Source organism: Coloeus monedula (genome assembly GCF_965178545.1).
Source record: "Coloeus monedula genome assembly, chromosome: 2".
Classification (NCBI taxonomy): Eukaryota; Metazoa; Chordata; class Aves; order Passeriformes; family Corvidae; genus Coloeus; species Coloeus monedula.
In genome coordinates, this window is record NC_138782.1 from 33221465 (window position 1) to 33244894 (window position 23430).

The 23430-nt window shown below is 35.1% G+C and overlaps 1 protein-coding gene across 1 annotated transcript in view; it reads left to right on the forward strand.

Annotated features, from left to right (window-relative positions):
• KIF6 (kinesin family member 6) overlaps positions 1–23430 on the forward strand; it is a gene marked incomplete at both ends in the record, with an annotated part of 153620 nt that overhangs the window by 60046 nt on the left and 70144 nt on the right. The window contains 3 exons of the mRNA XM_082303415.1: positions 4596–4701; positions 5573–5711; positions 7739–7951. Coding sequence (XP_082159541.1) covers positions 4596–4701; positions 5573–5711; positions 7739–7951 — 458 coding nt within the window. The remainder of the gene's footprint in view (positions 1–4595; positions 4702–5572; positions 5712–7738; positions 7952–23430) is intronic.

Sequence of the window (23430 nt, forward strand, 5' to 3'; positions counted from 1 at the left end):
TAAATTATTTTCCCATTGATTTTGGCAATATGTGCCATGGGGAAATTAAGGTTCAGCCTGGGTTGCTTTGGGAGAAGAAAAGCTCATTAATGTACTTAGAAAATTTTCATATATATTTTTCAGGTATAAATTCTGTGCCAAGCATGTTCTTTCCTTTAACAAGTTCATTAACAAAATGCCCTTCTTTGAGCAGCTTTATTTCCTAATTTCTGTTTTGAGAGGATGTGAAAATGCTGGCCATTATCCTTGGCAGAATAGCATAAGTAAATATAAGGATTGATTGCTCAGGTCTTTTTGAAAGAAACTCTATTCTCAACTCTTAGACAAAATAGGACATACTGACAGACTAAGAGAGGTCTAGGTGTATGGTCTCAGGGCTGAGCCACAATAGCTGACTAAAAATACTTTTATTTCCTATGCCTTTTTGTTGTTTTACTATGACTGAGTTGGAAGAAGGTCCTTTAGAAAGAGAACACTTTTATTTTACCTCATGATTTCATATTACCTTTGTTCTGATGCATACTCATGCCTCTGCATTGGCCAGTAAAGCAAGATTTGCTAGAAAGTTCTCTGGATTTCTTGTTCTCTGTGAGTTTCTTGCCCCTCTTAAACACCTAGACCCTACCTTGTTCAGTGTTGGGGTGTTTAATGTGTTTTTCTGGTTCAGTTCTTGCTGACATATATTCTTGCAAAAGTCTTTTGTTTGAGGAAAGCTGTTTGATATGCATTCTCCTTGTAGAGAACTAAGGATCAAACGTAGGTGGCTATATCAGAAGATGCTATTATTGCTGAGGAGAATGGTATTATCCATCTCTTGAAAGTTACAGAATAAAAAACAAAAGCTATTTTGGTTCTCCTTTATTTCCAAAAAGGTTTTTCTCACTGTCTCTCTATTGGAGGATGACTACAGCCTGTGCATGGTTTTGACTACAAAGAATGTGTTGGACTTGTAACTGTAGGTGCCCTATGTGAATTTCATAAATTTTTTACAGCCCTATTTTATGTAATTCTGTGCTCTAGTTTTCATATATTCCATATATTTAATTTTATTTTTATGGATGTATTTAGAGATAAATAATAAACTGATTTAGTCAGGAATATGAGAAGTAAAAGGATATTCATCTTGTAAATTTTGTTGTCATTTGTTTTTGTGCCACCTAGCAAACAGATATACCTTGTCTAATATATGTTAGGAAAAAGTAAATGTACAGTCAGTATTCTTTTTTTATGCTTATTCTCATCTGTGTTTTTTTTCCCTTGCCCTGTGATTCTTCATTGTCTCCTTGATTAATCTTGTGAATGTTTCTGGAAATGAAGTAGCACTGTTGTCTTTTTTTCAATTTGTAAAACTGAAGATCTTGTTACTGTACAAATTCGTATGTTGTTTTGACAGTTTTTGAGCTGCTAAATAACTTAAACAAAAGATGGTTCCGTTTAATAAGATATACTCATTGAGAAGAGAATCTTCAAGTTGCCTCTGTATCATATGGTTTATTTTGTACCTTTGTTTAGTGCTTCAATATTCTGGAAGAACTCCCAGAATATGCAGCATGTTGCCAGACTGTGTGTTTATTTTAGAAAGAGTTCTGGTGTATTTTACATGGAAACCTAAAAGAATGAGGGAGGCAGTGATTTCTTTTGCTGTTATTCATGGGGATTTGCATGGCTGGTTTTGTTTTTTAATTTATTTTTCTTTTTGTTTTATCCGTAGCATTTAGACTCGGATGGTCTGTTCCTTTTCTTGTTCTCATTCTTAACAATGAAATACTGAAAATTTATCTAAAAATACACTGACAATGTAGTGTTTCCTACAACTGGGAAAGAGGCTGAATTGGTTTATAACTTCAGATTTACATTGTGCTATTTCAGACTTGACTTGGTGCTCAGATCTCTTTTCGCTTCTATATACTACTTGGAAATCAAAAAATGAATTGGACTGTTGTGTTTTTTCAAGAATTCAAAACACATTAAAGGTAATGTAAAAGAGAGGAAATAGCATCCTATATCTATAACTACAGCTTGTCTAATTTGGTATACTTAACAAATGAACCTTGATTCTTGACTGGAAAATAATAATTTCAAAAAATAGAGCATTATGCTTCAGGAATTATATATTCTTTATCTTTCTCTTAAAATATTTTCAGATTGTGGTAATGGTAATTGTGAAAGTTAGTGCAATTTTTTTTATTGATTCCCGTAGCCTAAATCTGTTGTAATCTGAGTATGGGTAAATCCCTGGCAACCAGATAATCTTTGAAAGGTTAAAACATCTCCTTCATAATTTCTATTTCAAGATCAAAGGCCCATTTTTATAGATGACTTCATATAGTCAGTCTAGACAATCTAATTATCAAAAAATATTTTTTACTTGTTCCCTCTTTCTTACTGAAACCAATAAGGTACTTAAGATAGTGACAAATACTGACTTATTCTGTGTCTGTGTAATCACAGACATTTTCTCATTATTGGTATAAATGCCTTTCTTTTCCCAGTGCTTACACAAATGCCTACCTCCATGGATGAAGGACTAATTCTCCTGCCCTTTGTGCTTAGTGTGTCTGCAGAGAGTATGAGTAACTTTGTACTATTGGCTTCTGTTCTGTTGTACTCTTCATGTAGTAAAAAGTCATGCAGCAATAAGTAAAATTTTGGTTTCTTTTACTGAGTAAATTTTGTGGTCTCTTAAGCTGAGAAGCAAGTCACTTCCAGTAATTCTTCTGTTGCTAATATTTCTCTTTAAATATCCTTTCCTTCAAGCTCTCCACGTGTACAGGTCACGTTGACTTCAGGGAGTGTCCTACAATTTCAGAAGTTGTGAGTTTTGGACATTCAATGAGTGGAATAGACAACATATATGGCTCTAGTTATTTAACTGAAACGAAGAAAATGAGAAAGCAAAGTTTGTCTGAAACTGACCCTCTTGTTTCTTTTTTCTTCTGTTTTGAGTATTGGCACTTTCCTATCTCTAGAGGAGATAAATACCAAAACTTTCTGTTATGTTTTCCAATTTTCATTCCAGTCTTGCAGCTACTGATTTTCAGATATTTATGTCCTGAAAATAATGATTTTTTTTTAATGATTTCTGTGTATCTCATTTTTTCACTCTCCAGCAGGGATTTCCTATTACTGTAATGTGAGGAATTTCAGTAAGAGAAATCTTCAGAAGCAGAGAAATACCAGAAAACATACTCAAGGGTGAACTTTGGATGCTGTGATATTATAATGCCTAAAATTTTTGTATGTGGTTACAGAAAAGTGATTCCAATAATAAAATGGCAACAAGATTCCCAGTCCTGTAACTGAAGAGGATAAATGGCTATGAAGTTACATTCAGAAGGCTTGCATATTAAGTGGGGAGCTGAAGAAATATAGTCCAAAAGAAACACTAGGCACAGAGATGAGCTCTTGCCCTTCTTGGCAGCTGGGCACTTGATGCAGCTACCTTAGATACCCTGGCTCAGGCTCAGAACTTAAGTTCATCTTCTGAGAATGATAACCTAAATAAACATTTAAATGATAAAATTATGCTTTACAGGGCATACGCCTGTCACTGTTGCTCACCATTTGCCTACTAAATAATGGAAACAGCATTTTTCAGGAACTAGGAAGCCATAAATCTAAACCCAGTTGATGGAGTTTGGATTTGCACTTGCAGTTTTCCAGAAATGTGCTTTAGTAAGTGGGTTAAGGGTCTAGTTTGGGCTTAGAAATCCTCTTTCCTTTGTTTTGAGAATTAGCTGCTATACATCCTGAAATATGAGACCTGGAAAGAGGGTGACAGCATGCAAAAGGAAGTCTGACTCTATCTGTATAGATGTGACAACCAGCCTAGAACATGCTATATTATGCCTATATAGGTTTCCAGTCTGATAATTTTAATTTGGTTTTGCAAAATAAAGAAGGTGCTTCTCTGTGCCAGATTGTCTTATAAAGACCAAATTACGGAAATAACTGTTTCTCCCTGAGGAAGATTTTGTTAGCTGTTTGTAAAGAACACGTTACAAGAAAATAAAATGCTACCTACATTTCATTACTCGGAGGAAGAGCAGTAGGTCCTTGAGAAATGTATAAATATCTGCATTAAAAGATAGTATGCCTTGCTTGGTGATTGGAGCAGGTAATTTATGCATGAAAGCTATGCTATCTGCTGACTATTGTAATAGAAAAAGTCGACTTTTCTTTTGCACAAATAGTCGTATATAGTAACAAACCCTATGCCCAAAACCTCTTAAAATCTAGTCTTCTGAGACAGCAGGTTTTAAGTCTTTTCAATTAAGAGATAGCAGAAGAGCAAAAGTTTATACAATAAATGAGAAAAAGAAAATATTCCGTCTTAGATGCTTTTAGTTCTAGAACTGTTCCTTAGCGTGTGCCAGTCTGTTCAGATTTGCAGTTGTAGAATCTTCAGTATCAAATGCAGCTTTCATTAATCAGAACAAAAGTACATTTCAAATGCTTGGACCTGGAAGAAAAATAGCCTGCTAATATCAGGCAGCTTGGTACATTTTGTATTGCATTTGACGCACCATTTTGCAGAGTTGTCTGCTTGTTTGTGATATTTTTTTCTTCTCTTAAAAAACGCTATGTATTTCCAGGTTGGATGAGTTAATTGAAACATTTCTCGAAGATAGTGATCCTGGTAGCTCTCTGGATGTTGGTGCTGACATGCGCAAGATCAAGTATTGCTTTGCTCATATGAAGGTATTTTTTTTAAACAGAGATGAAAGCGTAGCTGGCACTCTGAAAATAGCTTGGAGATATTCATGGTTGAAAAGTGTTAGAAGAAATGCAATGCAGTGGAGAGGTACTGGAAAAGTAATTGAAAAACAATTGAACTTTAAAGTGCGTGGAGGACTCATGGAAAACTTAAATTTATCTGGAAAAATTCAGCAGCATTTTATAGAAACATCAGCAAGGATCCCAGCATGCAGTAAATTGCAAGAGAGCTCTGGGAGTTACTGGAATCAACAAGACAAGTTATTTGTATATGGATAGATATTCCCATCTGTATTTCCAGCATTACTGAGGCTTTATTTTGGACAAACTGTGTTGAAAGTGGTAAAAATGTAGATTAAGAAGAGTATATTCCTTTATGTGTTACACTAATTCTTCTGAAGGTGTTGCAAGCCCTTCTGAATCATTGAGCGAAAAAGATGCACTTGATAATTGCGAAATTAATGGGGAAAGCAATAGAAGATAATACTTTTCTGTATTTTGGGATATAGATTTTCCAAAATAATAGTGTATACATCCCTGATCCTAATTTATTGTCCTTAAGTAATTAGTTTTTAATTATATTTTTAATACTGAAAATCCTTTGATGCTAGAGAACACTGGAATTTATGTGTAGAAAGAGTAAAATAAACTGCACCCTTGCAAGTGAAGATTAAAAAATACAATTTGTTTCATACTTGACACAATGGATATAATGTGACAATCAACTGTGGCATGATTTTTTTTCTGTGAAGGGTCTAGAAAGGTTTTACCTTTCTTACTATAGCTAGACTCTCAGAATAGAATATAGAGATGGAGGCAAAGTTAAAGGGGTGTGGTTTTTTGTTTCTCCTAATAGCAAATAATGAATCGTCCAATGACTTCTGGAAAAAAACTGCTCTCACAAGACACCTCTGAAGAAAAAAACAGTAACAAAGAAGCAGAAGAAGAACTGGAAAAATTGAAAGGACTTCTGCAACAAAGAGACAATGAAATCAGTATCCTTTTTGAGAGAAAAAGTATTGTTTGGGTTTGAGATGATCTGACTTACAACCATTTTTCTTTGTGTGAGAGAGTCTGTACTGTGTTAAAGCAAATACTCAATTCCCAGCTTTTATGTGACAGGAATTCTGCTTTGCACCTGCTTCTCTTTCAGTTTTTACCCAAATCAGAACCCTGGATCCAAGCAACACTTAGGTTTAGAATGGTCTGGCCAGTAGCCAATTACTGTGGATTAGGCCACACCTAAAACATTCACCTCAAGCAAATTAAGCTACTTTTTAGAGGGGGAAACTCCGATGTTGCATAAAGACCAATCTATTACCTTAAAAAGAATAGAATTTCCTGTATGTGTTATTTTTAGCCAAATGAAGTGTTGCTTTGGGGACTGCTGGGCTATTTGCCCTTAGAACAAATATAAAACTTGCACGTTTTACACTTAAATTTAAAGCTTTTTGCACATAAGAATGCTAAACTGCTCAGATGTGCTTTGTCCATTTCACTGCCTCACAGGAAACACGAGTAGCTGCACTGCAGCGCAATGGGTGGGAGATATTTTTAGCAGGTTGACAGATGTGTGGGCAAACCGCAGCCACTGTAGCTTTGTGGCTACTCAGTGAGGAATGTTTGTAATACAGCAGAGAAATGAAAATGTGGGGTTGTTGAATGTAAAGGTAACGGGTTCTTTCACAGTTATTAGTAAAGAGCAAACTTGGTTTCATTCTTTGTGCTTAAGAATTCCAGCTCAATTTTAGGTGTCAAATGAGAATGGCATTTTTCTCTGGGGTGTAGCATGTTACCCGTCTGAACTGAGGTGGCAGGAGAGCTTTCCTATTTCAGTTCTGTCACAGATGATAAGATTTTGTTTTTCCAAGGTGCAGTTTCAAATAAATTTAGCTAAAACACTGACTCATTCCTTTCAAAAAATTGTTCAGTTTTTTAATGTGAATTTTAATATCTGAATTCCCAGAAACACTTCCTCCTAAATAAATTTTTTCATTAGTATGAGAAAAAAACCAAAATATCTCTATCAAATCCACTTGTGCTCAACAGATTTATACAGCTTTGCTCACAGAAATAAAACGAGGAAACTTGTGTAAATCCGTGTAAGAATTAAATAGAAAGAATATAGGAATTTAGACTTTGAAGACAAGACTGATTTAGGGAGTCTGCAGTGGCTAAGTGACAATACATCATCACTGGAAAATTAATAAGATGTCTAATGTGATGAAGTGGTGGGAAGTATGGAAGGTGTTGAATAAACTATGAGTTCCTTCTTGCCTACAGTAGCTCGAAGCTATCATAAAACCTGAATTGGAAAGTGTTTTATTATTATTACCTAGTCCAGTTAATAATATTCCCCAAACACTACTTAGATTTTCTGCTGTTCATTTAGAAGATTAATTAGGATTAAAAAGAATAGCATATAAAAAAACATATCACAGGGACTTCAGTGTTCATGATTGAATGCATGCAGGATTTCCACTATACTTCTTCCATAAGCTCTTAGGCAAAATGTATTTACATCTAATACACTTCCAGTAAATTCAGTGTTATTGCAAGAAATTTCCTAAAGACTTTTTTTGCATTTTAGTAAACCTTATTGTGAAAAGCTTACAGATGAAATACACTTGCAAGGTTACCTGTAAGTTAAGAGCTTTTTCTTTTGTTTGGAAGTCTTGTTTATTGCAGAATTTAAAAAATAAAAAGAGTCTACCATGATAGCAACGAGATCCAGTTTGTCTGTAAATGCTTTTATCAGGAGTTGATTGAATGGGATCAGCAGTTGGGGTCAATGTGTGACTTGGTTATTGTTTTAGTAAGAATTAATCTGCTGTTTGGAAAAACTGAGGTGGATGAAAATAATTGCAAAGAATGTGTCCAACTTTAAATTCACATTCGTACATATGCTTCCATAATGTGAATTATTCCACTTGGAAAAAAAAAAAATACTTATGGATAAACAATGATGATTGTTGCTTTAAAAAAAAAAAAAAAGTAATTATTTCCTTAATATATCTTGCAGATATTCTGGTAACTATGCTAAAAAAAGAAAAAAAGAAAGCACGAGATGCTCTTTCCCAGCTTAATGCCACCTCTGCTGGTTCTACAGTCTTGGAGCAGTCTCCTTCTATGAGCCTGGAAGAAAGTCAGAGTCCATCTAGATGTTTTAGTCTGAAAGAGGCAAAAGATTTCAGCTCTTCTGTTCCCAGACCACCTTTTCTTTCCAGAGAAACAGGTTAGTGCAATTAATTAAGTGAGCGGTTATTGGATTATTGCAATATGATTTACAACATATTGTTCAAATGTGAACCAAAACAAGGAAGCTTTGTTTTCAGTATCAGTCATATTGTTCTAATTCTGTATGTACAAATGCAGGGTTTTAAATTTAAATCCCCCTAAAGGTGCTGATGTCTTTTACAAACTTATGTGCATACTTCTTGAACAGCCCTGTGGAACCATAGTATAACTTCAGTTGCAAGCCCTTGATTCATTGAGTAAATTCACAGAAAAAAATGGGGCTTTGAACATAATTCACTTAAAAATATTAGGAAATTATTTTCCCCTGGAAGATCCATTTCCATTTATCCATATAAATGATACTACAGGATTTAAGTTCATGTTTAAATCATTGTAGAAGCAACTCAAACAATGGAAATAATATTGACCACTTAGCATGGATTACATTAGTAGGGCAGTTTTTATAGTGGTTATTTGAAAAGGGTTGACTGTTGAGCATTGAAATTTTCTTCCCTTACATCATTTAAGCTGGTTATTTATGATAATAAGTAACGATATTCTTGCAAGTTGTTCATTTCAAACTCCACATTTAAAAAACTTCCAGTAACTGTAGACAGATTCTTCTTGCATGGTTTCATGTTTTCTTCATTTTCTAGTTGAATTGTTCAAATAAAAAGATTTTTTGGTGTCGGTAGGTTCTAGAAGTGCTTATGTTTTTGTTGATAAAGAACATACCTCATCCTAGATTATCACATATAATTATTACATATTAATGATTATATTTCTGTATACTTTTTATGCATTTGGCGGGGGGTAGCTGAAAGAAAAGAGAGTTTTCAGCTTGAAACTCAGACATGGCAGGTGGCAAGTAGAAACTTAGATTTTGTTAGAGTACCAGTGGGAATGGAGTTCTTAACCTATTTAAGGTTGCCAACTATCCTCTAAAATTGCAGTGTAATTGAACTAGTCAATTGTCACACTTGTTATTTTGTTTCAGTTGCTCAGCTACTGAGGAATTCCGTTTGCCTTCTACTTTCCCTATTTACCATGCTTCTTCTCATTTTATAGGAAGAATTTATTGGATTTGGTGTCACAATAGTATTAACTAAATGTAATCATGTCCTTCTAACACAAAGCTTTTCATTACCTCAGAAATATGCTAGCAAATAATAGTTTTATTTTATCAACAAATGACTAGTATAATTGCATCTTTTTTATAGTGACACTTACTCTTCAGTCTTTAAAAAAAACCCTCACATTATCAAATTCTTAGTTTTGATCAATGCTTTCTCTTTTTGCGAACATTTCTGTAGGTATGTTCATATGAGTTTTCTCTGAACATAAAGTAGGAACCAGCATGTCAGCTCAAGTTGTCTGGATTGTGGAACCTTATCTCCTGCACTCTGCAGTGGCAAGGCCAGGCTGGATGGGGCCCTGAGCAACCTGGTCTAGTGGAAGGTGTCCCTGCCCATGGCCAGGGGTTTTGGAACTCAATCATCTTCAAGGTCCCTTCCAAACCAAACTATTTTGTGGTCCTTTGCTAAGTTTAGACAAGGCACCATTCCCACTCGAGCACAGATCCTCATTTTTCATCTACTGAAAGACTGAAAATAATGTTCATCATTATAAAATTATCCATTAATTTCAAAATCTATCTGAACTGTATACATATGCCTTTTGTCTATAGGCTTTAAGAATTCGCTAAAGACTGTGAAAGGGCTTGGGCCTGAGCCAAGGCCAAACTCCCAGGTAGAAGCTTTAGTGTAATATTAAAGCTATTCTTCATCACTTAAACACTTTGCATACTTTACATTATTTATGAAAATTTCAATTTACGGCACAAAGACTATGTGATATGTTAAGTTTTTTAACAATCTAGCTTGCTTTATTTGATTGTGTACTCTCAAACCTGCCATCAGCCTGATTTAATTCAATATAACACGGTAGTTCTAGTGTCTCTGATGTGTTTTCCATTTTCCTATCTCATTTCCTTATCCTGAAAACTATTAAATTAGGAAATCAACAGAAGGTATAGGAAAAAAAATGAATTTCATGAAATAGTTGTTGGAAAGTCTGTCTAATAATTTGGTAAAAAACAAACAAATAATTAATTTTATTTAGAACCTTTCATTTATTTTGCAGTTGATTTATTGTGTAGCTTTAACATTTGCTTGCCCAGAAACAGATCTTTATCACTCTGTGATTAGATAGCATAATATTCTTACCATGTTTTTCCACATGATCTAAGACCATATGCATGTTGAAAGATGTGTGTAATCATGTTTCTTGTCTATCCTATCCAGACACTGCTTTAAGTAGGAGAAATGCAGTCATACTCTTTCACTGATGAGCTTAATGTAATAATCTCTGATAACAGGAAATATGTCTTGATCTCATCACAGCAGTAAAACAATTCCTGGTCCAAATTTGACCCACAGCAGGCTGACTTTGATGGTGAATGAGTAGTGACTTCTGCAACGGTACATGTTTGACAGGTACAGCTGTAATTTATCTTTTTTCCAGTCCATCCTACATTGGATGTTCATGGTTTTTTCAGAAGAAGCTGAGTGAACATAATATATCTTCAAAGGTTTGACATATGGTAGTATTTACCTTCCTGTACATTCTGCCTTTTCCCCACCATGTGTCTGCCTGAAACTCTAAACAGAAGCCTTTAATGGCAGTACAGACTCAAGGAGTGACAAGGCCTAACACCCAGATTTGATTTCTGAGTAGATTTTTGGGGACCATTCTGTAATATTTTCGACTGCTAATACTAAGTCGTAAAGAGTTTATTCCATAGAATCATAGCATGTTTTGGGTTGTGTAAGGATCCTTAAGAATCATCTAATTTCAAACCCCCTGCCATGGACAGGAATGCCACTCACTAGACCACGTTGCTCAGGGCCCCATCCAAGCTGGCCATGAACATTTCCAGTGATGGGGCACCCACAACTTCTCTGGGCAACCTGTTCTGGTGCTTCACCACCCTCTGAGTAAAGAATTTCTTCCCAACGTCTATTCTAAACACAGCCTCTTTCAGTTTAAAACCATTTCCCTTTATCCTGTCACTATCTGTCTGTATAAAAATCCCTCTCCATCCTTTTTATAAGCTCCCTTCAGGTACTGGAAAGACAGAATGAGATCTCCCATGAGTCTTCTCTTCTCCATGCTGAGCAACCATAGCTCTCTCTGTCGGTGTCTGATTTAATGTTAAAAGGTATTTTTTCTGAACAGGTCTGTCTTTAGCTGCTTGTTTGAATATCATACTTGAAATAATGTCACTAGTAAAATATTGTTGAACATGAGGTTTGAAACCAGTGGAAGACCTAACTAAGAATGACTGAAATTGCACTTGTGGATCGTTGTTGTGTTTAGTATTGTGCTTTTTCAGTTTGTGTCAGAGTCTGGATTAGGATGTTCTTGATAGCTGCAGCAGAGGAAGATGCAAGTGCAGTGTCCTAGTAATGCCCTACGTTTCTTTGCTGGTATTGGGTTATACAGCATTGAATTCTTCAGTTAAAAATGATGCCAGTTTACATGCTGTCAGATTTCTTTTTCTTGGATCCCAGAAGACTTCTTTTAGGAAGGAGTCGTAGGTAGGCAGGCTGCCTGAAAGCAGTGGAAGGCTGTCTGCTGCTGTCATTTTGGCAAGTCAGCTCCCATCTCTAGGGAGGTTTGACAGATGGCATAAGACAGGGACCTTAGAGTGAACAGACCAGAACTTGTTATCTTAGTCCAAGTGTTGTACCCTGAAAGGGGAAAACTTGCCTTTCAATACCCATCCTTCATCAGAGAGTTCTCTAAATTATAAATCCATAACTACATGAGGGGGAGGGAGCAAAATAGTCTAACATAGTAGATGCTGTTACTTATTGCATCATAATATCTTTCATTAATCTGAAACAGACATAACTGGCTATGAATTTAAATTACATGTCAGATGAACATTCCAGAAAATAAAAAGATAAGTTAATTGGCATAATCACCTGAGCTTCACAACTGCTTCAACAATTTTACTTTTAATATAATCATTTAGTTCATCATAAAGCATCTAGTGCAGCTTTAATTGTATTAATAATTCTTATCTGCTGGAGATATAAATGTAGAACTACATATAATCTTTCTTAGGAATTAAGTCAATATTAGTAATTTCAGGATAAATCAAAGAATGAATGAATCTAGCAAAACAAGAAAAAATCAGACTTCATCAGACAGTGGAGTGATAAACATTGTGTTGTATTTTACTTTTATTGCATTATATCACTCCTGTACAAAGTCTTATTTTGAAATCAGTCTCAGACTGCTGCTTGCTTCTTAGGATAATTCTGTCTGCATAAAAGACGTATGATACCATTCTTTCTCCTGCTGGATTTGTTTTTCTCCTGAAATATAAACAGTTTGGTTACCAGAAAATTATTGTGACATTTAAAGAATACAGTAAATCTTATTAAGAGCTTCAAATGGTTGTATGTGCTGATGGACTTGAGTGGGATTACTTTGCTCTCACAAAAGATTTTGTTAAAAATCAGGATCATGTTTTGACCACTTTGAGCCATTTCTTTTATCTTTCACTGAGAAGTTGTGAGGTTTTTTGAGAGTTTTGTGAAGAATTTACTCCTATGTATCCCATTCATGATTTAAGATCACTTCTTGACACTCTGCAAACACCTATATAAAAGAGCATTCCTTGCTGAAGAGCTGACAAGCTGACTTCAAAATGTAAGGTGAGAGATGGTTTTTATAAACAGATGATGCTTATGGATAGCATGAAAGTAGTGATGATAACACACATACTGCTCATTTCTGAAAGCTAAATATTTTTGTCTTGTATTAAGACTTTTCAAAATATTTATCTTGTCTGTTTTATATGTTTATATAATAATTTGGGGGAAATGCTTCCTCCTGTTGTTGAAGACCCACAGAAAGTTCGCTAAGGGAAAGGACTGACTGAGTTTTTCCATCAGAATCTCTTCTGTGTCTTTCAGTTCAGAAAAAAAGGCAGGTCTCAAGTCTTCAGAAAAATTAAATGCCGAACAAACCTATATGTTTCTTGGAATATTTTCTGTGTCCAGTAGTGCTTTGGGAATCTGGGGGCAGAGTCTTGGCGCTGTGCTCATGACAAACCTTTTGTTAACAAACAGATCTAGCCATTTTATTGCTATTTGGCCAGAAAAAGAGATCAGTGGTGCATTTAGGGCACTGTTCAGACTTACTCTTGATGTTTCTCATTAGTCAGAAAAGAATGTTCTACATTTCTATTAAAGGTCCAGGAAAAAGTATATATTCCATTTGCTCTCCAGATGAACTTCTACAGCCTCTTAGTAACATGTAGTGCGTATTTCATTGCTACTGTTAAATCTTTGTAACAACTATTTAAAACAAGATGTGTTGTTTTGCTAGTTTCTTAAGCATTAGATGTTTTCTATAATGCAGAATGATATTTGCTACAATAGATTTTTCCTTACTGCCGAGTTTAAGGATCAAGCAGAAAGTGTCAGACTTCACTGCTTGATTTACATATTTTTAAAAGCCTCAAAATAAATTCAGCAAATGTTAACAGTCAGCATAAGCTTTTGAACGATTTTTTTGAGCTTTACTTCTGATAATCTTAAGAAAATTATTTTCTGATATTTCAAGTTACCAGATAAAACGTGTATTGCTAAGGCTCCAATTTATGTCATAAATGTGAATGGATGTCTATCTTCAGTGAGACACATTTGTAGTGTGTAGTTGTGGAAATTTTTTACTTTGTCATGTGCTGTTATACATTTTGGTATCCCTGTTTGTCTTAACAATCACAGTTTTAGGCCCCTTTTTATCTTATTACATGAACAAAAAGTAAAAATTAAAACTCAGAATAGTTTCTAAAACAGAATGACCATCTTTAAATGCACACTGATTGCAATAAATACCAGGTAGACTAACTCTGTGAGTTTATGGGAGACTCAACTAACTTCTGGGGCTTGCTCTTTTGTTTGTTTGGGGGTTTTTTCCAAAATCTATTCTTTTATCTGTACTGCTTCCGAGAGCTTTATTTTGTCGGAATTCACAGTGAGCCCACTGTGACTGTTGTTTGAGGACTTTGAACTGAACTCACTGAGATTAGCGAACAGCAAAAAAAGAGCTATGTTAAGAAGTTCGAGACTCCAGAAACACCTCTGTAAGGAACAACAGATGACCATTTTTTGTGACAAAGAAATATAAATACATGTTGTAGGATTTAAAGTGAGCTCTTGCAATTGGTATTCAGTGATAAAACCCTGTGTGTTACAACTTTTGTCATCTTGACTAAGTATGTATAAATATGAACATAGGGTTATTTTTAGGAGATGAAGCCCAGATTTTCCTTTTTGAAGCTTGGTCCCCATTTGCAACTTCAAAGAAAAATTTTATAACCTGTTGGGATTTAATGAGAGTGAGGAGCAGATCATTACAGTACTTTCACTAATTTTTCAGGGACACTGAAACTTACTTATATATTGAAAATGTTGTTATGTAAAACAACTTACTGCTTCCATCATCAGCTTTTTCTTTCTCCACATTTATTTGGTTTTACAAAACATTTCTGTTTTTTCTAAGATGCTCATCATGTTGTTCTTTCCACTTCTCAAGTGCGAATCTCTTCTGATGTAGAACGTATGTTTGGAAGCTTGCTAGAGATGCTTTTGGCAGTTTTTACTGCCTTACTCTTGAGTCTGTTTAGATGGGGAAACTTTCCAGTATTTTTATGCTAGTTTACTGTTCTCTTATCCAGATTAGTCTGCTAAATGTAACTTAGTGTTCCTTGGAAGTTCTCTACTATTTCAAATCTTTTTGGCTTCCTGTTGCATTAGCCGTATTTTGGCTGTCTAAAATTGCTATTGGATCCTTCAAACTAACTCCTTAAAGTTGTTCTGGGGTTTTTTTGGTGGCTGAAGCTCTTCAACTCTTGATATTTTAGAGGTAAAATATGCTTCCAAAAGTTTTTGCGTACTTGAAGGGTGCTCAAATTCCTTTATATATTGACTGTCAGGTTTGGCAAATACCTCTGTAAAACTTCTTCTGTATTGTTGTTGTTATGAACATCAGTCCCGAGAGACTACAGTGCCTTTTAACAGAGCCACTACATGCACATTATGTATGCATACAGGTCATCAAAATAGTAGAAGGTTCTTCTATTAGCTTAAACTAGATATTTCTGTACAGATATTGCTAATTCTGCTAAATAATATAATAGTCTAGAGTTCTGTCTCTCTTTTTTTTTGTATGTATTTAACCTAAAAAATGCATTTTTTCATTCTGTTCCTAGCAGAAGCAGATATTTTTCTTGAGACTCTAGTCTCAGCATATTTGAATATAAAACCAAAGTAGGAATTATTGGAAATATCCCACAAATCCCTACTTTTTTTTTTCTGATACTTGCAATACATTTAAGCAGCTTAAGTTTCATACAAATGTTGCAGGCCAGTTTCATGCTTCTGGTCTTGTACAAATTTTCCGTTGAAGTTTTGTATGCCTGTTTGCCCGTGACAATTGGCTCTTAAGTTTTGGATGCTTTTGTTGAAAAAATCATTGCACAGTTCACTTACCTCTGGTGCATCATCTTTTTGTCTCTTACAGTTTTAACTCTGAAATATCTATTTAGTAACTGTGCCTTTGTTTCATTAATTTTCAGCCCTGCTGTAAGTTCAGAAGGATACTTTTGAAAGAATAACATTATGTTTGCTGGTTATATTGTATTTAGGTTAATTTGAGAAAAATTAGACAATTATTGACATCTGTGTCAAAGAAAAGAATAACCCCATAAGTAGAAATGAGCTAACAGCTAGAGATACGGTGACATTTGGTTTTCCACACTTACTCAGTAAGTTCAGTAGGTTTTAATTCTAGGTCAGGTAAAAGCTCTTACTGATTTTCCTTGCAGGGGCTGCTCTTACAAATCTATGGTTGAGATGCTCTGCTGTAACCATCTACCAAGCTGCACTGAAAACAGTCTTTGATCTTTTTGTTCATAGAGTCAGGTAGGAGCTGGTCCAGGACTTCTGTAAGTTAAGGCAATTTTGCCATTTGAAATGATTACACAGTTATACAAAGAGCTGAAGCTGTTCTTCTTAAACATGTGCATATCAAAGATCCTTCACATGTAGGTAATTATGGCCATTCTCCTGTACCAGTTGATGTGACTGAAGAAATTACTTAACATTTGTAAGCATTTAGCAGTAATTCCAGCTCTTCAAATCACTTGTATTTGACTTGGATGCAGTGAATGGTGGAGTTGGGCATGACAAAGTTCTGTCTACTTTTGTGTTCTGTTACAATGTGCTTATGTTTAATCTTCTCTCCCTTAATAGTTTTTCTGTTTTCCATTTTTCCTGGTAATATTCTTCCTACAGGTCAATTATTTGGTGATGATTGAGCAAAACATTTGCTGAAAGATTTTGTTGTTGTTGTTGTTGCTGTTGTTAATGGTACCATGCTAAATACTAGTACAGATAGCCCTATCACACTGTGAGCCCTCTACCTGATTTTCAGCATACTTTTACTAGACCTTTGTTCAAATAAAATTACATTTCATCTTTTACTGTTTCCTAATCATCAAACTGATTTCCAGTCATTTTCTATGCCCAGTATTCTCAGTCTTTTATTTTATTGTGTCTTGAGTGTAATAATCTCAAGCCTTTTTATTTTGGTCACCTCATGGCCCTTGAACTGCTGCTGCATGTTCATGTTGCTTAACTTGCTTATGGTTACTCTCTTAGTTATTGTAATCTTTATTGTAATTCTGTAATTCCTTAAAATAAAGATCATCTCGGAAACAACATTCTGAAGCTCAGCTCTAGGCAAAACTAACATAGACATGTAATCTGAAAATCTGGTGCTGTTAGTATCGGATGCCATGTTTAAAAGCTTCTGCAATTTATTTTATTATGCCTATTATAATTGTCACTATTGCTTTCTGCTGCCATTTTAGGCTTTCTGCTGCCATTTTAGGCTTTCTGCTACCTAGATATAAAAGCCTTTAAGAACATCAGTTTATTATGTTGGAAGTCACAATAAACTTCCCAAAAATCTGCATGGAGAGATTAACTTCTTTAATATTTATACTATTTATTTGAAGCACAAGTCTTATGGGGAGAGGCTGAGGGATCTGAGGTCGTTTAGCCTAGAGAAAAGGAGGCTCTGGGTGGACCTTATCACTCTACAGCTACTTGAAAGGAGGTTGTAATGAGGTGCGGGTCCCCTTCTTCTCCCAGGTAACAATTGACAGGTCAAGGGGAAATGGCCTCAAGTTGCTCCAGCAGAGGTTTAGATCGGCTATTAGGAAACATTTTTTCTCATCAAAGGTTGTCAAGCATAGGAACAGGCTGACCAGGGGAGTGGTGGAGTCATCATCCCTGGAAGTGTTCAAAAACTGTGTGAATATGGCAGTTGGACATGGTTTAGTTGTGATCATGGTGGTGGTGCTGGGTTGAGAGTTGGTCTTAGAGATCTTGACCTTGGACTTAGATGACCTTAGAGATCTTTTCCAACCTTAAAAATTCTGTGTATCTACGATTTACACATTATTTTATTTACGTGCTGCCTTTTTTTTCCTTATTCCTCAACAGAAATCAAACCAGTTTCTCCATATATAGGTCTCAATAATAAAGAGAATACAAAGAGGACATGTTCCTGTGTCACTGCCAAAACAGACAGCAGCAGCACTTCCTGGGCATAAAAGTGCTGGAAATACCTGCATCTGTTCCAAAGCCAAATAACTCACAGGAAGGGTAAAACCCAGCACAAACTGCTGATTGATAACTTGTGGTTCAGTTTGGTTTTTTTCTTGATGTCTGTTACTTAGTGTTTAGATGGAGTGCTAAAGCACAAGATTAGTATTTCTTACAGTTTTTAGTTGCCATCATAATTCTGTATATGTATGTGGCCAATTCCCTTCTGGTTTCTGATGTGCCACGTGCATATTTAAAATAATAAGTACTTAGACATTTATAGCTCAGTCTTTTACACATTTGTTTTCTGAGCACAACAACTTCTGCCCCATCAAGGCCTGATGATCAAAACATCCACATGGCTGAAAGAGGATAGCTTAACCTATCTAATTTCTCACTCTTGTGGGGAATCCTGAGTTTGGGGACATAGCCTGTAAAACTAAGGAAGTTAATCAGAAAAAAGATAAGTGCTTAGAAAAATAGGTCCAAGGCAGTCAGGAGGTTCATTGTATCATTACATGACCAAGCAGGATTTATTGCCAGGGCTTCTGTAAACAACTAATGGTGTTTTGGTCTCTGAAGAAGTACATATAGCCATGTTGTTATTTCCCTATGATGTCAGTTGGACCTAATCATATGTTGAACATTCATGTAAGGTTTTGATACTTTCTAAATTAGAACTTTCTTCTATTTATCCTTACTGTTTGAAGAGGCAAGGTTAAGTCCAGAGAATTTCTTTCCCATGCGTAACTTCCTTTGTAAATCATTGCAGGTTGCTGTCATGTGTTGTTCATAGGTTTGACTTTGAGTGATTTAATGGTAAATAAAACTGGATATAAAAATTAAGATCTTTTTCAAAGTAAAAAAAAAAAAAAAAAAAGCCCTGATAGGGATTTCTGAACTTTATGATTGTCTGGAATAGATTTCAGTTATGACTGTATTTTGGAATGTGGCCTGTTTGATTTTGATTAAAAATTTTGACAAATGCTTCTTTGAGATTGGGATATAAATGAGGATTAACATATCCAGTTCAAGCCACAAAAGTATTATGCAGCATTATGGGGCAATGAGAAGAACTACTCAGAATGTACAGTATCATTCTTAAAGAGAAAGGTTACCTGTAGTTTGTAATACAACTTTGTCATATTTTAGACTCCAGTAAGTAGGGATGTTTTAATCTTTGACTGACAAGCACTGGATGAATAGAGCTGTCTCCAAATAAATGATTTTGTTACACCCTTCCATGCATTTGTTGTCCTAGGTTTGATTCCTGCAGTGTACTCTGTGTAGAGCTACAAATTTAAACTGGTTTGAAATTGAATTTGGTATAAAAGTAGCTGCTTGTCTGTTAAATAGAAATGATCTCTGCATATATGTAATTGCACAGTTCTACAATATATCTCAAATTAAGCCTTTGGCCTAGAAATGTCAGTCATTTGGGACCTGCCTTGTTAAGAAACACTGCTAGAAGTTGCATCTATTACAAAAGGGAAGATCTGTGGTAAGGCCATTGTTTCAGAAATGTCTTCACTGTTGACCTCCTCATGAAGTACTCCAGAGTTTTCTTGTTTTTGACACTGTAAAAAGTCTGATTTTCTCCAGAAAAAGAAAGAACAGGGTGCCAGCCATGAGGGGAGATGTAAGTTTTATATTCTGATGACTGAAATACTGTTAGCTGTAGTTTTTAATATTAAATCATTGAATTTATATTTAGGGGAAGAAAGCTTGGGTAAATTGAGTCATGTCTTGAACTTTTGAGTAAAATAACTTGAACGCTGGGTTGAAAATTTCTGTGATAATGTCTAAAACAGTGGAGAGGGACTCAAAAAAAAGGAAAGAATTGAAGACGATCGGTCTTTTATTCTCTTACGCTTTGTTTCTGGGCTCTTATTATTCAAGTGTCAGGAATCTTTTTGATCTGTTTAATGGAACACATTAAGAGACCATGTGCTGGTTACAAATAGCAAATGTGTTTCTGAATACTACTTTTTGTCTTTCTTGTGAAAATACTGTGGCTGCCAGGAAAATGGAGTAAATGGAGTAGACAGTGGAAGCAATTGATACTACAATAGTTATTGTACCTCACACTTGTCTGTCTAAACTCTCGGATGAGAAAATTTATTCAGAAGGGGGAGAAAGGGAAGGGCCAGTATGGATTGGAGTTCTATTTTATGTAGGATAGAAAAGAGCAGAAATTTGTGGCTTAGAATGTGTTCCTAATGAAGCTGTGAATGAGATCAGGAATAAGAGAGACTGTATATTCAAGGGAAGGAAGAGCTGAGTTACTAGGGAATGAAAAGTGAACCCAAGAGAGTTATTGAATAGAAAACGGCTAGAGAGACAAGACAGTAATAGGTGTTCTGAAATTACACATGCTATAAAATGGAAACAATGGTTGGGAAGTGACTTCTTGTCACCCTTAATTTACCTGTAACACCCAAAAAGAACTGAAGGTTCGAAAACAGGGTCCTCAGGGAAGTAATATTTTAGATTTAACAGAGCTTCATTAAATTAGGAGTGCTGTAGGAAGAAGAGGTACAGTTTTAAACTGATGCATATATAATTGTGATCCCTTTGGTAAATTTGTTAGTCTTTAAGATAAAGAGATCTAGAGTCAAAGCAATCAGATTAATAGCAGGGGTTTTTTTCTTTATTGGTACTTTTAAACACTTGGTTTGGAAAAACTGTGTTGTTGCAGTCAAAGACTTAATTTTGTCATAATAGACATTGTGCAGGGCAAGGTCTGGTAAAACAGCTGTTTGCAAAGTCCAACAAAATATGATTCAGTCATTGACAGTGTGCTCAGTTCATCTGATGAGTATCATGTATTTCACGATTCTCTACTGCACCAGCCTAAGTGTTTGTTAAAGAGGCTTTCTCATTAACATTTCCTTTTTTATCTGCCACTGAATGAGCCATAAATAGTGTCAATGCCAAGAATAACAATGACTATGTTATGTCATGTTCCAGTGAGTGGTCTCTCAGCAGCCTTTTCATACGTTACTCTTTACAGTGCATTCACGTGTGAGGCTGTACAGAAAGAGGAGAGGAAAAACAGCAAAATGGAAAAAATGGAATAGTATTAGGTCATGGATGAAGTAGTCAGTGTGTTTTTTGTTTGGAACCTGTTGGATACTATTTTTCCTGACAAATGTAAAAATGAGTTTGTTATTACTGGACTGTAATGCTTTGAGTGGTCAAATATATAATACTGGCATACAGATCTGGGGCTAAATTGAGGTTTTGTGTGGCTGAATGGAATGCCCAGCTTGGTTGGATTGAAAAATGTCATAAGACTTTTTTTTCCCCAAGCATTTCTGCCAAGTGCGTACAGGAAGTGGCTTTGGCAGTTGTATCCAAACAAGTAACTTCATTTCCTGGAATCTGCTTTTTTGCAAAATGTGGATTTTAGGAAAGAAAGTGTAAAGAGAGATGTTAAGCAGTAGAGGAAAGATCACTCTTAAAAGCCTCTGAGAAGAAGGCACAAATTATCAAACTCCATTTTTTCTAGATATAGTCACAACAGTGTTAAATAATTTCTTTTTTTTTTTAATGTATATTCTCTTTGTATAGTAAAAATAATATTAAAAATCTATTGACCCTAACAGCACATAATTAGTGAAACCATTATGTTTATTACAGTTCATTTCACCATGGTCTATTTTATGTCTGGAAAAAAAAGGAGATGGTGTTTAGTGTTTACTGGCAAGGCAGCCACAAAGTAGTTGAGATATAAGAGAATGTGTTGTATGACTTACTCACATTATAAGATCCTATTAGCAACCTGAGGTTTACTAAAACTTCCATTTACTGTCATTTTAAAAAAAACTAAGAAGAGAATAAATGTTGCAGGTATAATTTTCAGATATAAAGGAGACATGAGTTGATGTAATAGTAAACATATTCTGCTAAAAATATGGACATTTTATCCGATTGGTCAGGTGCTATTTTTCATGCTATTGCAAATTCATCTTTTTCTAGTCTAACTTGCTGGATTTGAACCACACTTTATTTTTTTCCTCTGGGTTTTTTGGGGGTTTTTTTTTGTGGGTTTTGGGGGATTTGGGGGTTTTTTTGCCTACTCTCCTAAAGTTAGTTACCTTAATATTTCAATAAAACTGTCTGCAGCCTTTCTCTTAGTGCTGGATATCTGCCAATAATATAAGCACAGCCTTCATCTTCCTAAACCCTTAATCTCAGGGTCAAATCATGGGTGTTTTTCAGATGCTTGAAAAGCAGTAGTCAAAAGCTGGTTTGTATCAAATCATGTTTTAAAGGGTTGTTGCTAATGAGGGGCTATTTCAGAATTGCTAAGAGGGAAAAAGGTACATTGAGAAATGTGGTAGCAATGACTCATACTGTGATGCATCAGATAAGAATCTTGAAAAATGTCCATTTTCTTATAAATAATATTGCAAAATCCCAAATTTTTAGAGAGGAAAGTAAATACTTAGGAAAAATCTTAATGTCAGAAAAAAGCTGCAGATTTCAGAGATAATCAAGGAATCAGAATATATATATATATATATATATATATATATATTTAGCAATAGAAGGTAGTTGCTTACTACAGAATAACAATATGTGAAACAACTTAGTGTAACCATTGTTTTATATAGTCTTTATCCAGTCATTAGAGGTACTATTAGTGGATGAAGAGACAGGAAAAAATGTTTTGGAAGCAGTTCAGAGCAATAATTAGAACACAAGTAAAGATAAGCAAACGTTGTATACCTTTCCCAAGTGGCAAAGGTTGAGCTTGCTAAGTCATAAAGAGCAGCTGCTGTAAATTTTGAGGGGAGTGAAAGCTTTACCTTTCCCTTTTCATCTTTGTTACTTCTTTTTATCTTTTACTCTTCATGTCTTCATGTAATCATCTACTTTTGGTTTTGTAATGTTCACTTTTTTATTACTGGACCAGAGAAACTTCAGACAGTTGTGTTGTTTGCAGTTGTGCCCATTGACTACTTGTGCCACTCTTATTACTCCTAAAGAAATTAAACTTTTTGTAAGAATATTTCCTGAATAATGTACGAGTTCTGATAACATTTGCCTTTGTTTCTGATTTTTCACTGAGTGCTTGTGGTAAAGTGCATTGTCTAACAGAGGTTGTTAGCTGGCTTATTCTTGTTGTTTGTCATAAAGAAAACGACTCAGCTCTCCACTGCATTACAGAGGCAATACATTGCATGGAATAAGATCCTAGACCGAGGTGCAGGGCATCTGTTTTTTATTTCAATCCTTATTATTTACTAAGTTTGTGAACTTACACAAGTGACCTCATCTCTCTGAATCAGTTTCTTCAACTGTGAAATAAATTAAGAGTGGCTTATCTTTCTTGATCGCTTTGAGATTTCATGTTCAAAGGCGATCCGTAAGAGCAAAATCTTGTTTTTCTAACACTGAGGAGCAGTTGAAATGATTTGTGAAAGTAAGACAGTGAATTAGAAGCAGAAACCAATATAAAGCCTTGGAAGTCTTGACTCTTCATTCTTAGCATAACTGTTCAACCCAGTTCTTGACATTGTTTCTCTTTATTGATAACTAATTTGTTTGGGAAGCTTTGCTGAAACTCTGGGCTATGCTGGCTACTTGAAATTCTATACAAGCATGGGCAAACATACACTATATTTGATATTTATTGCAAATTCTGAGAGTAAGCTGCATAATAATATATTTCATGCAAAGCTGTCTCTACTTGCTCAGTAAAAGAGAGAAGAGTAAAGCACTCAGAGTGGGCTGGGAAAGTTGTGTTAAAATTATTGAATATTTTATTATGAATCTT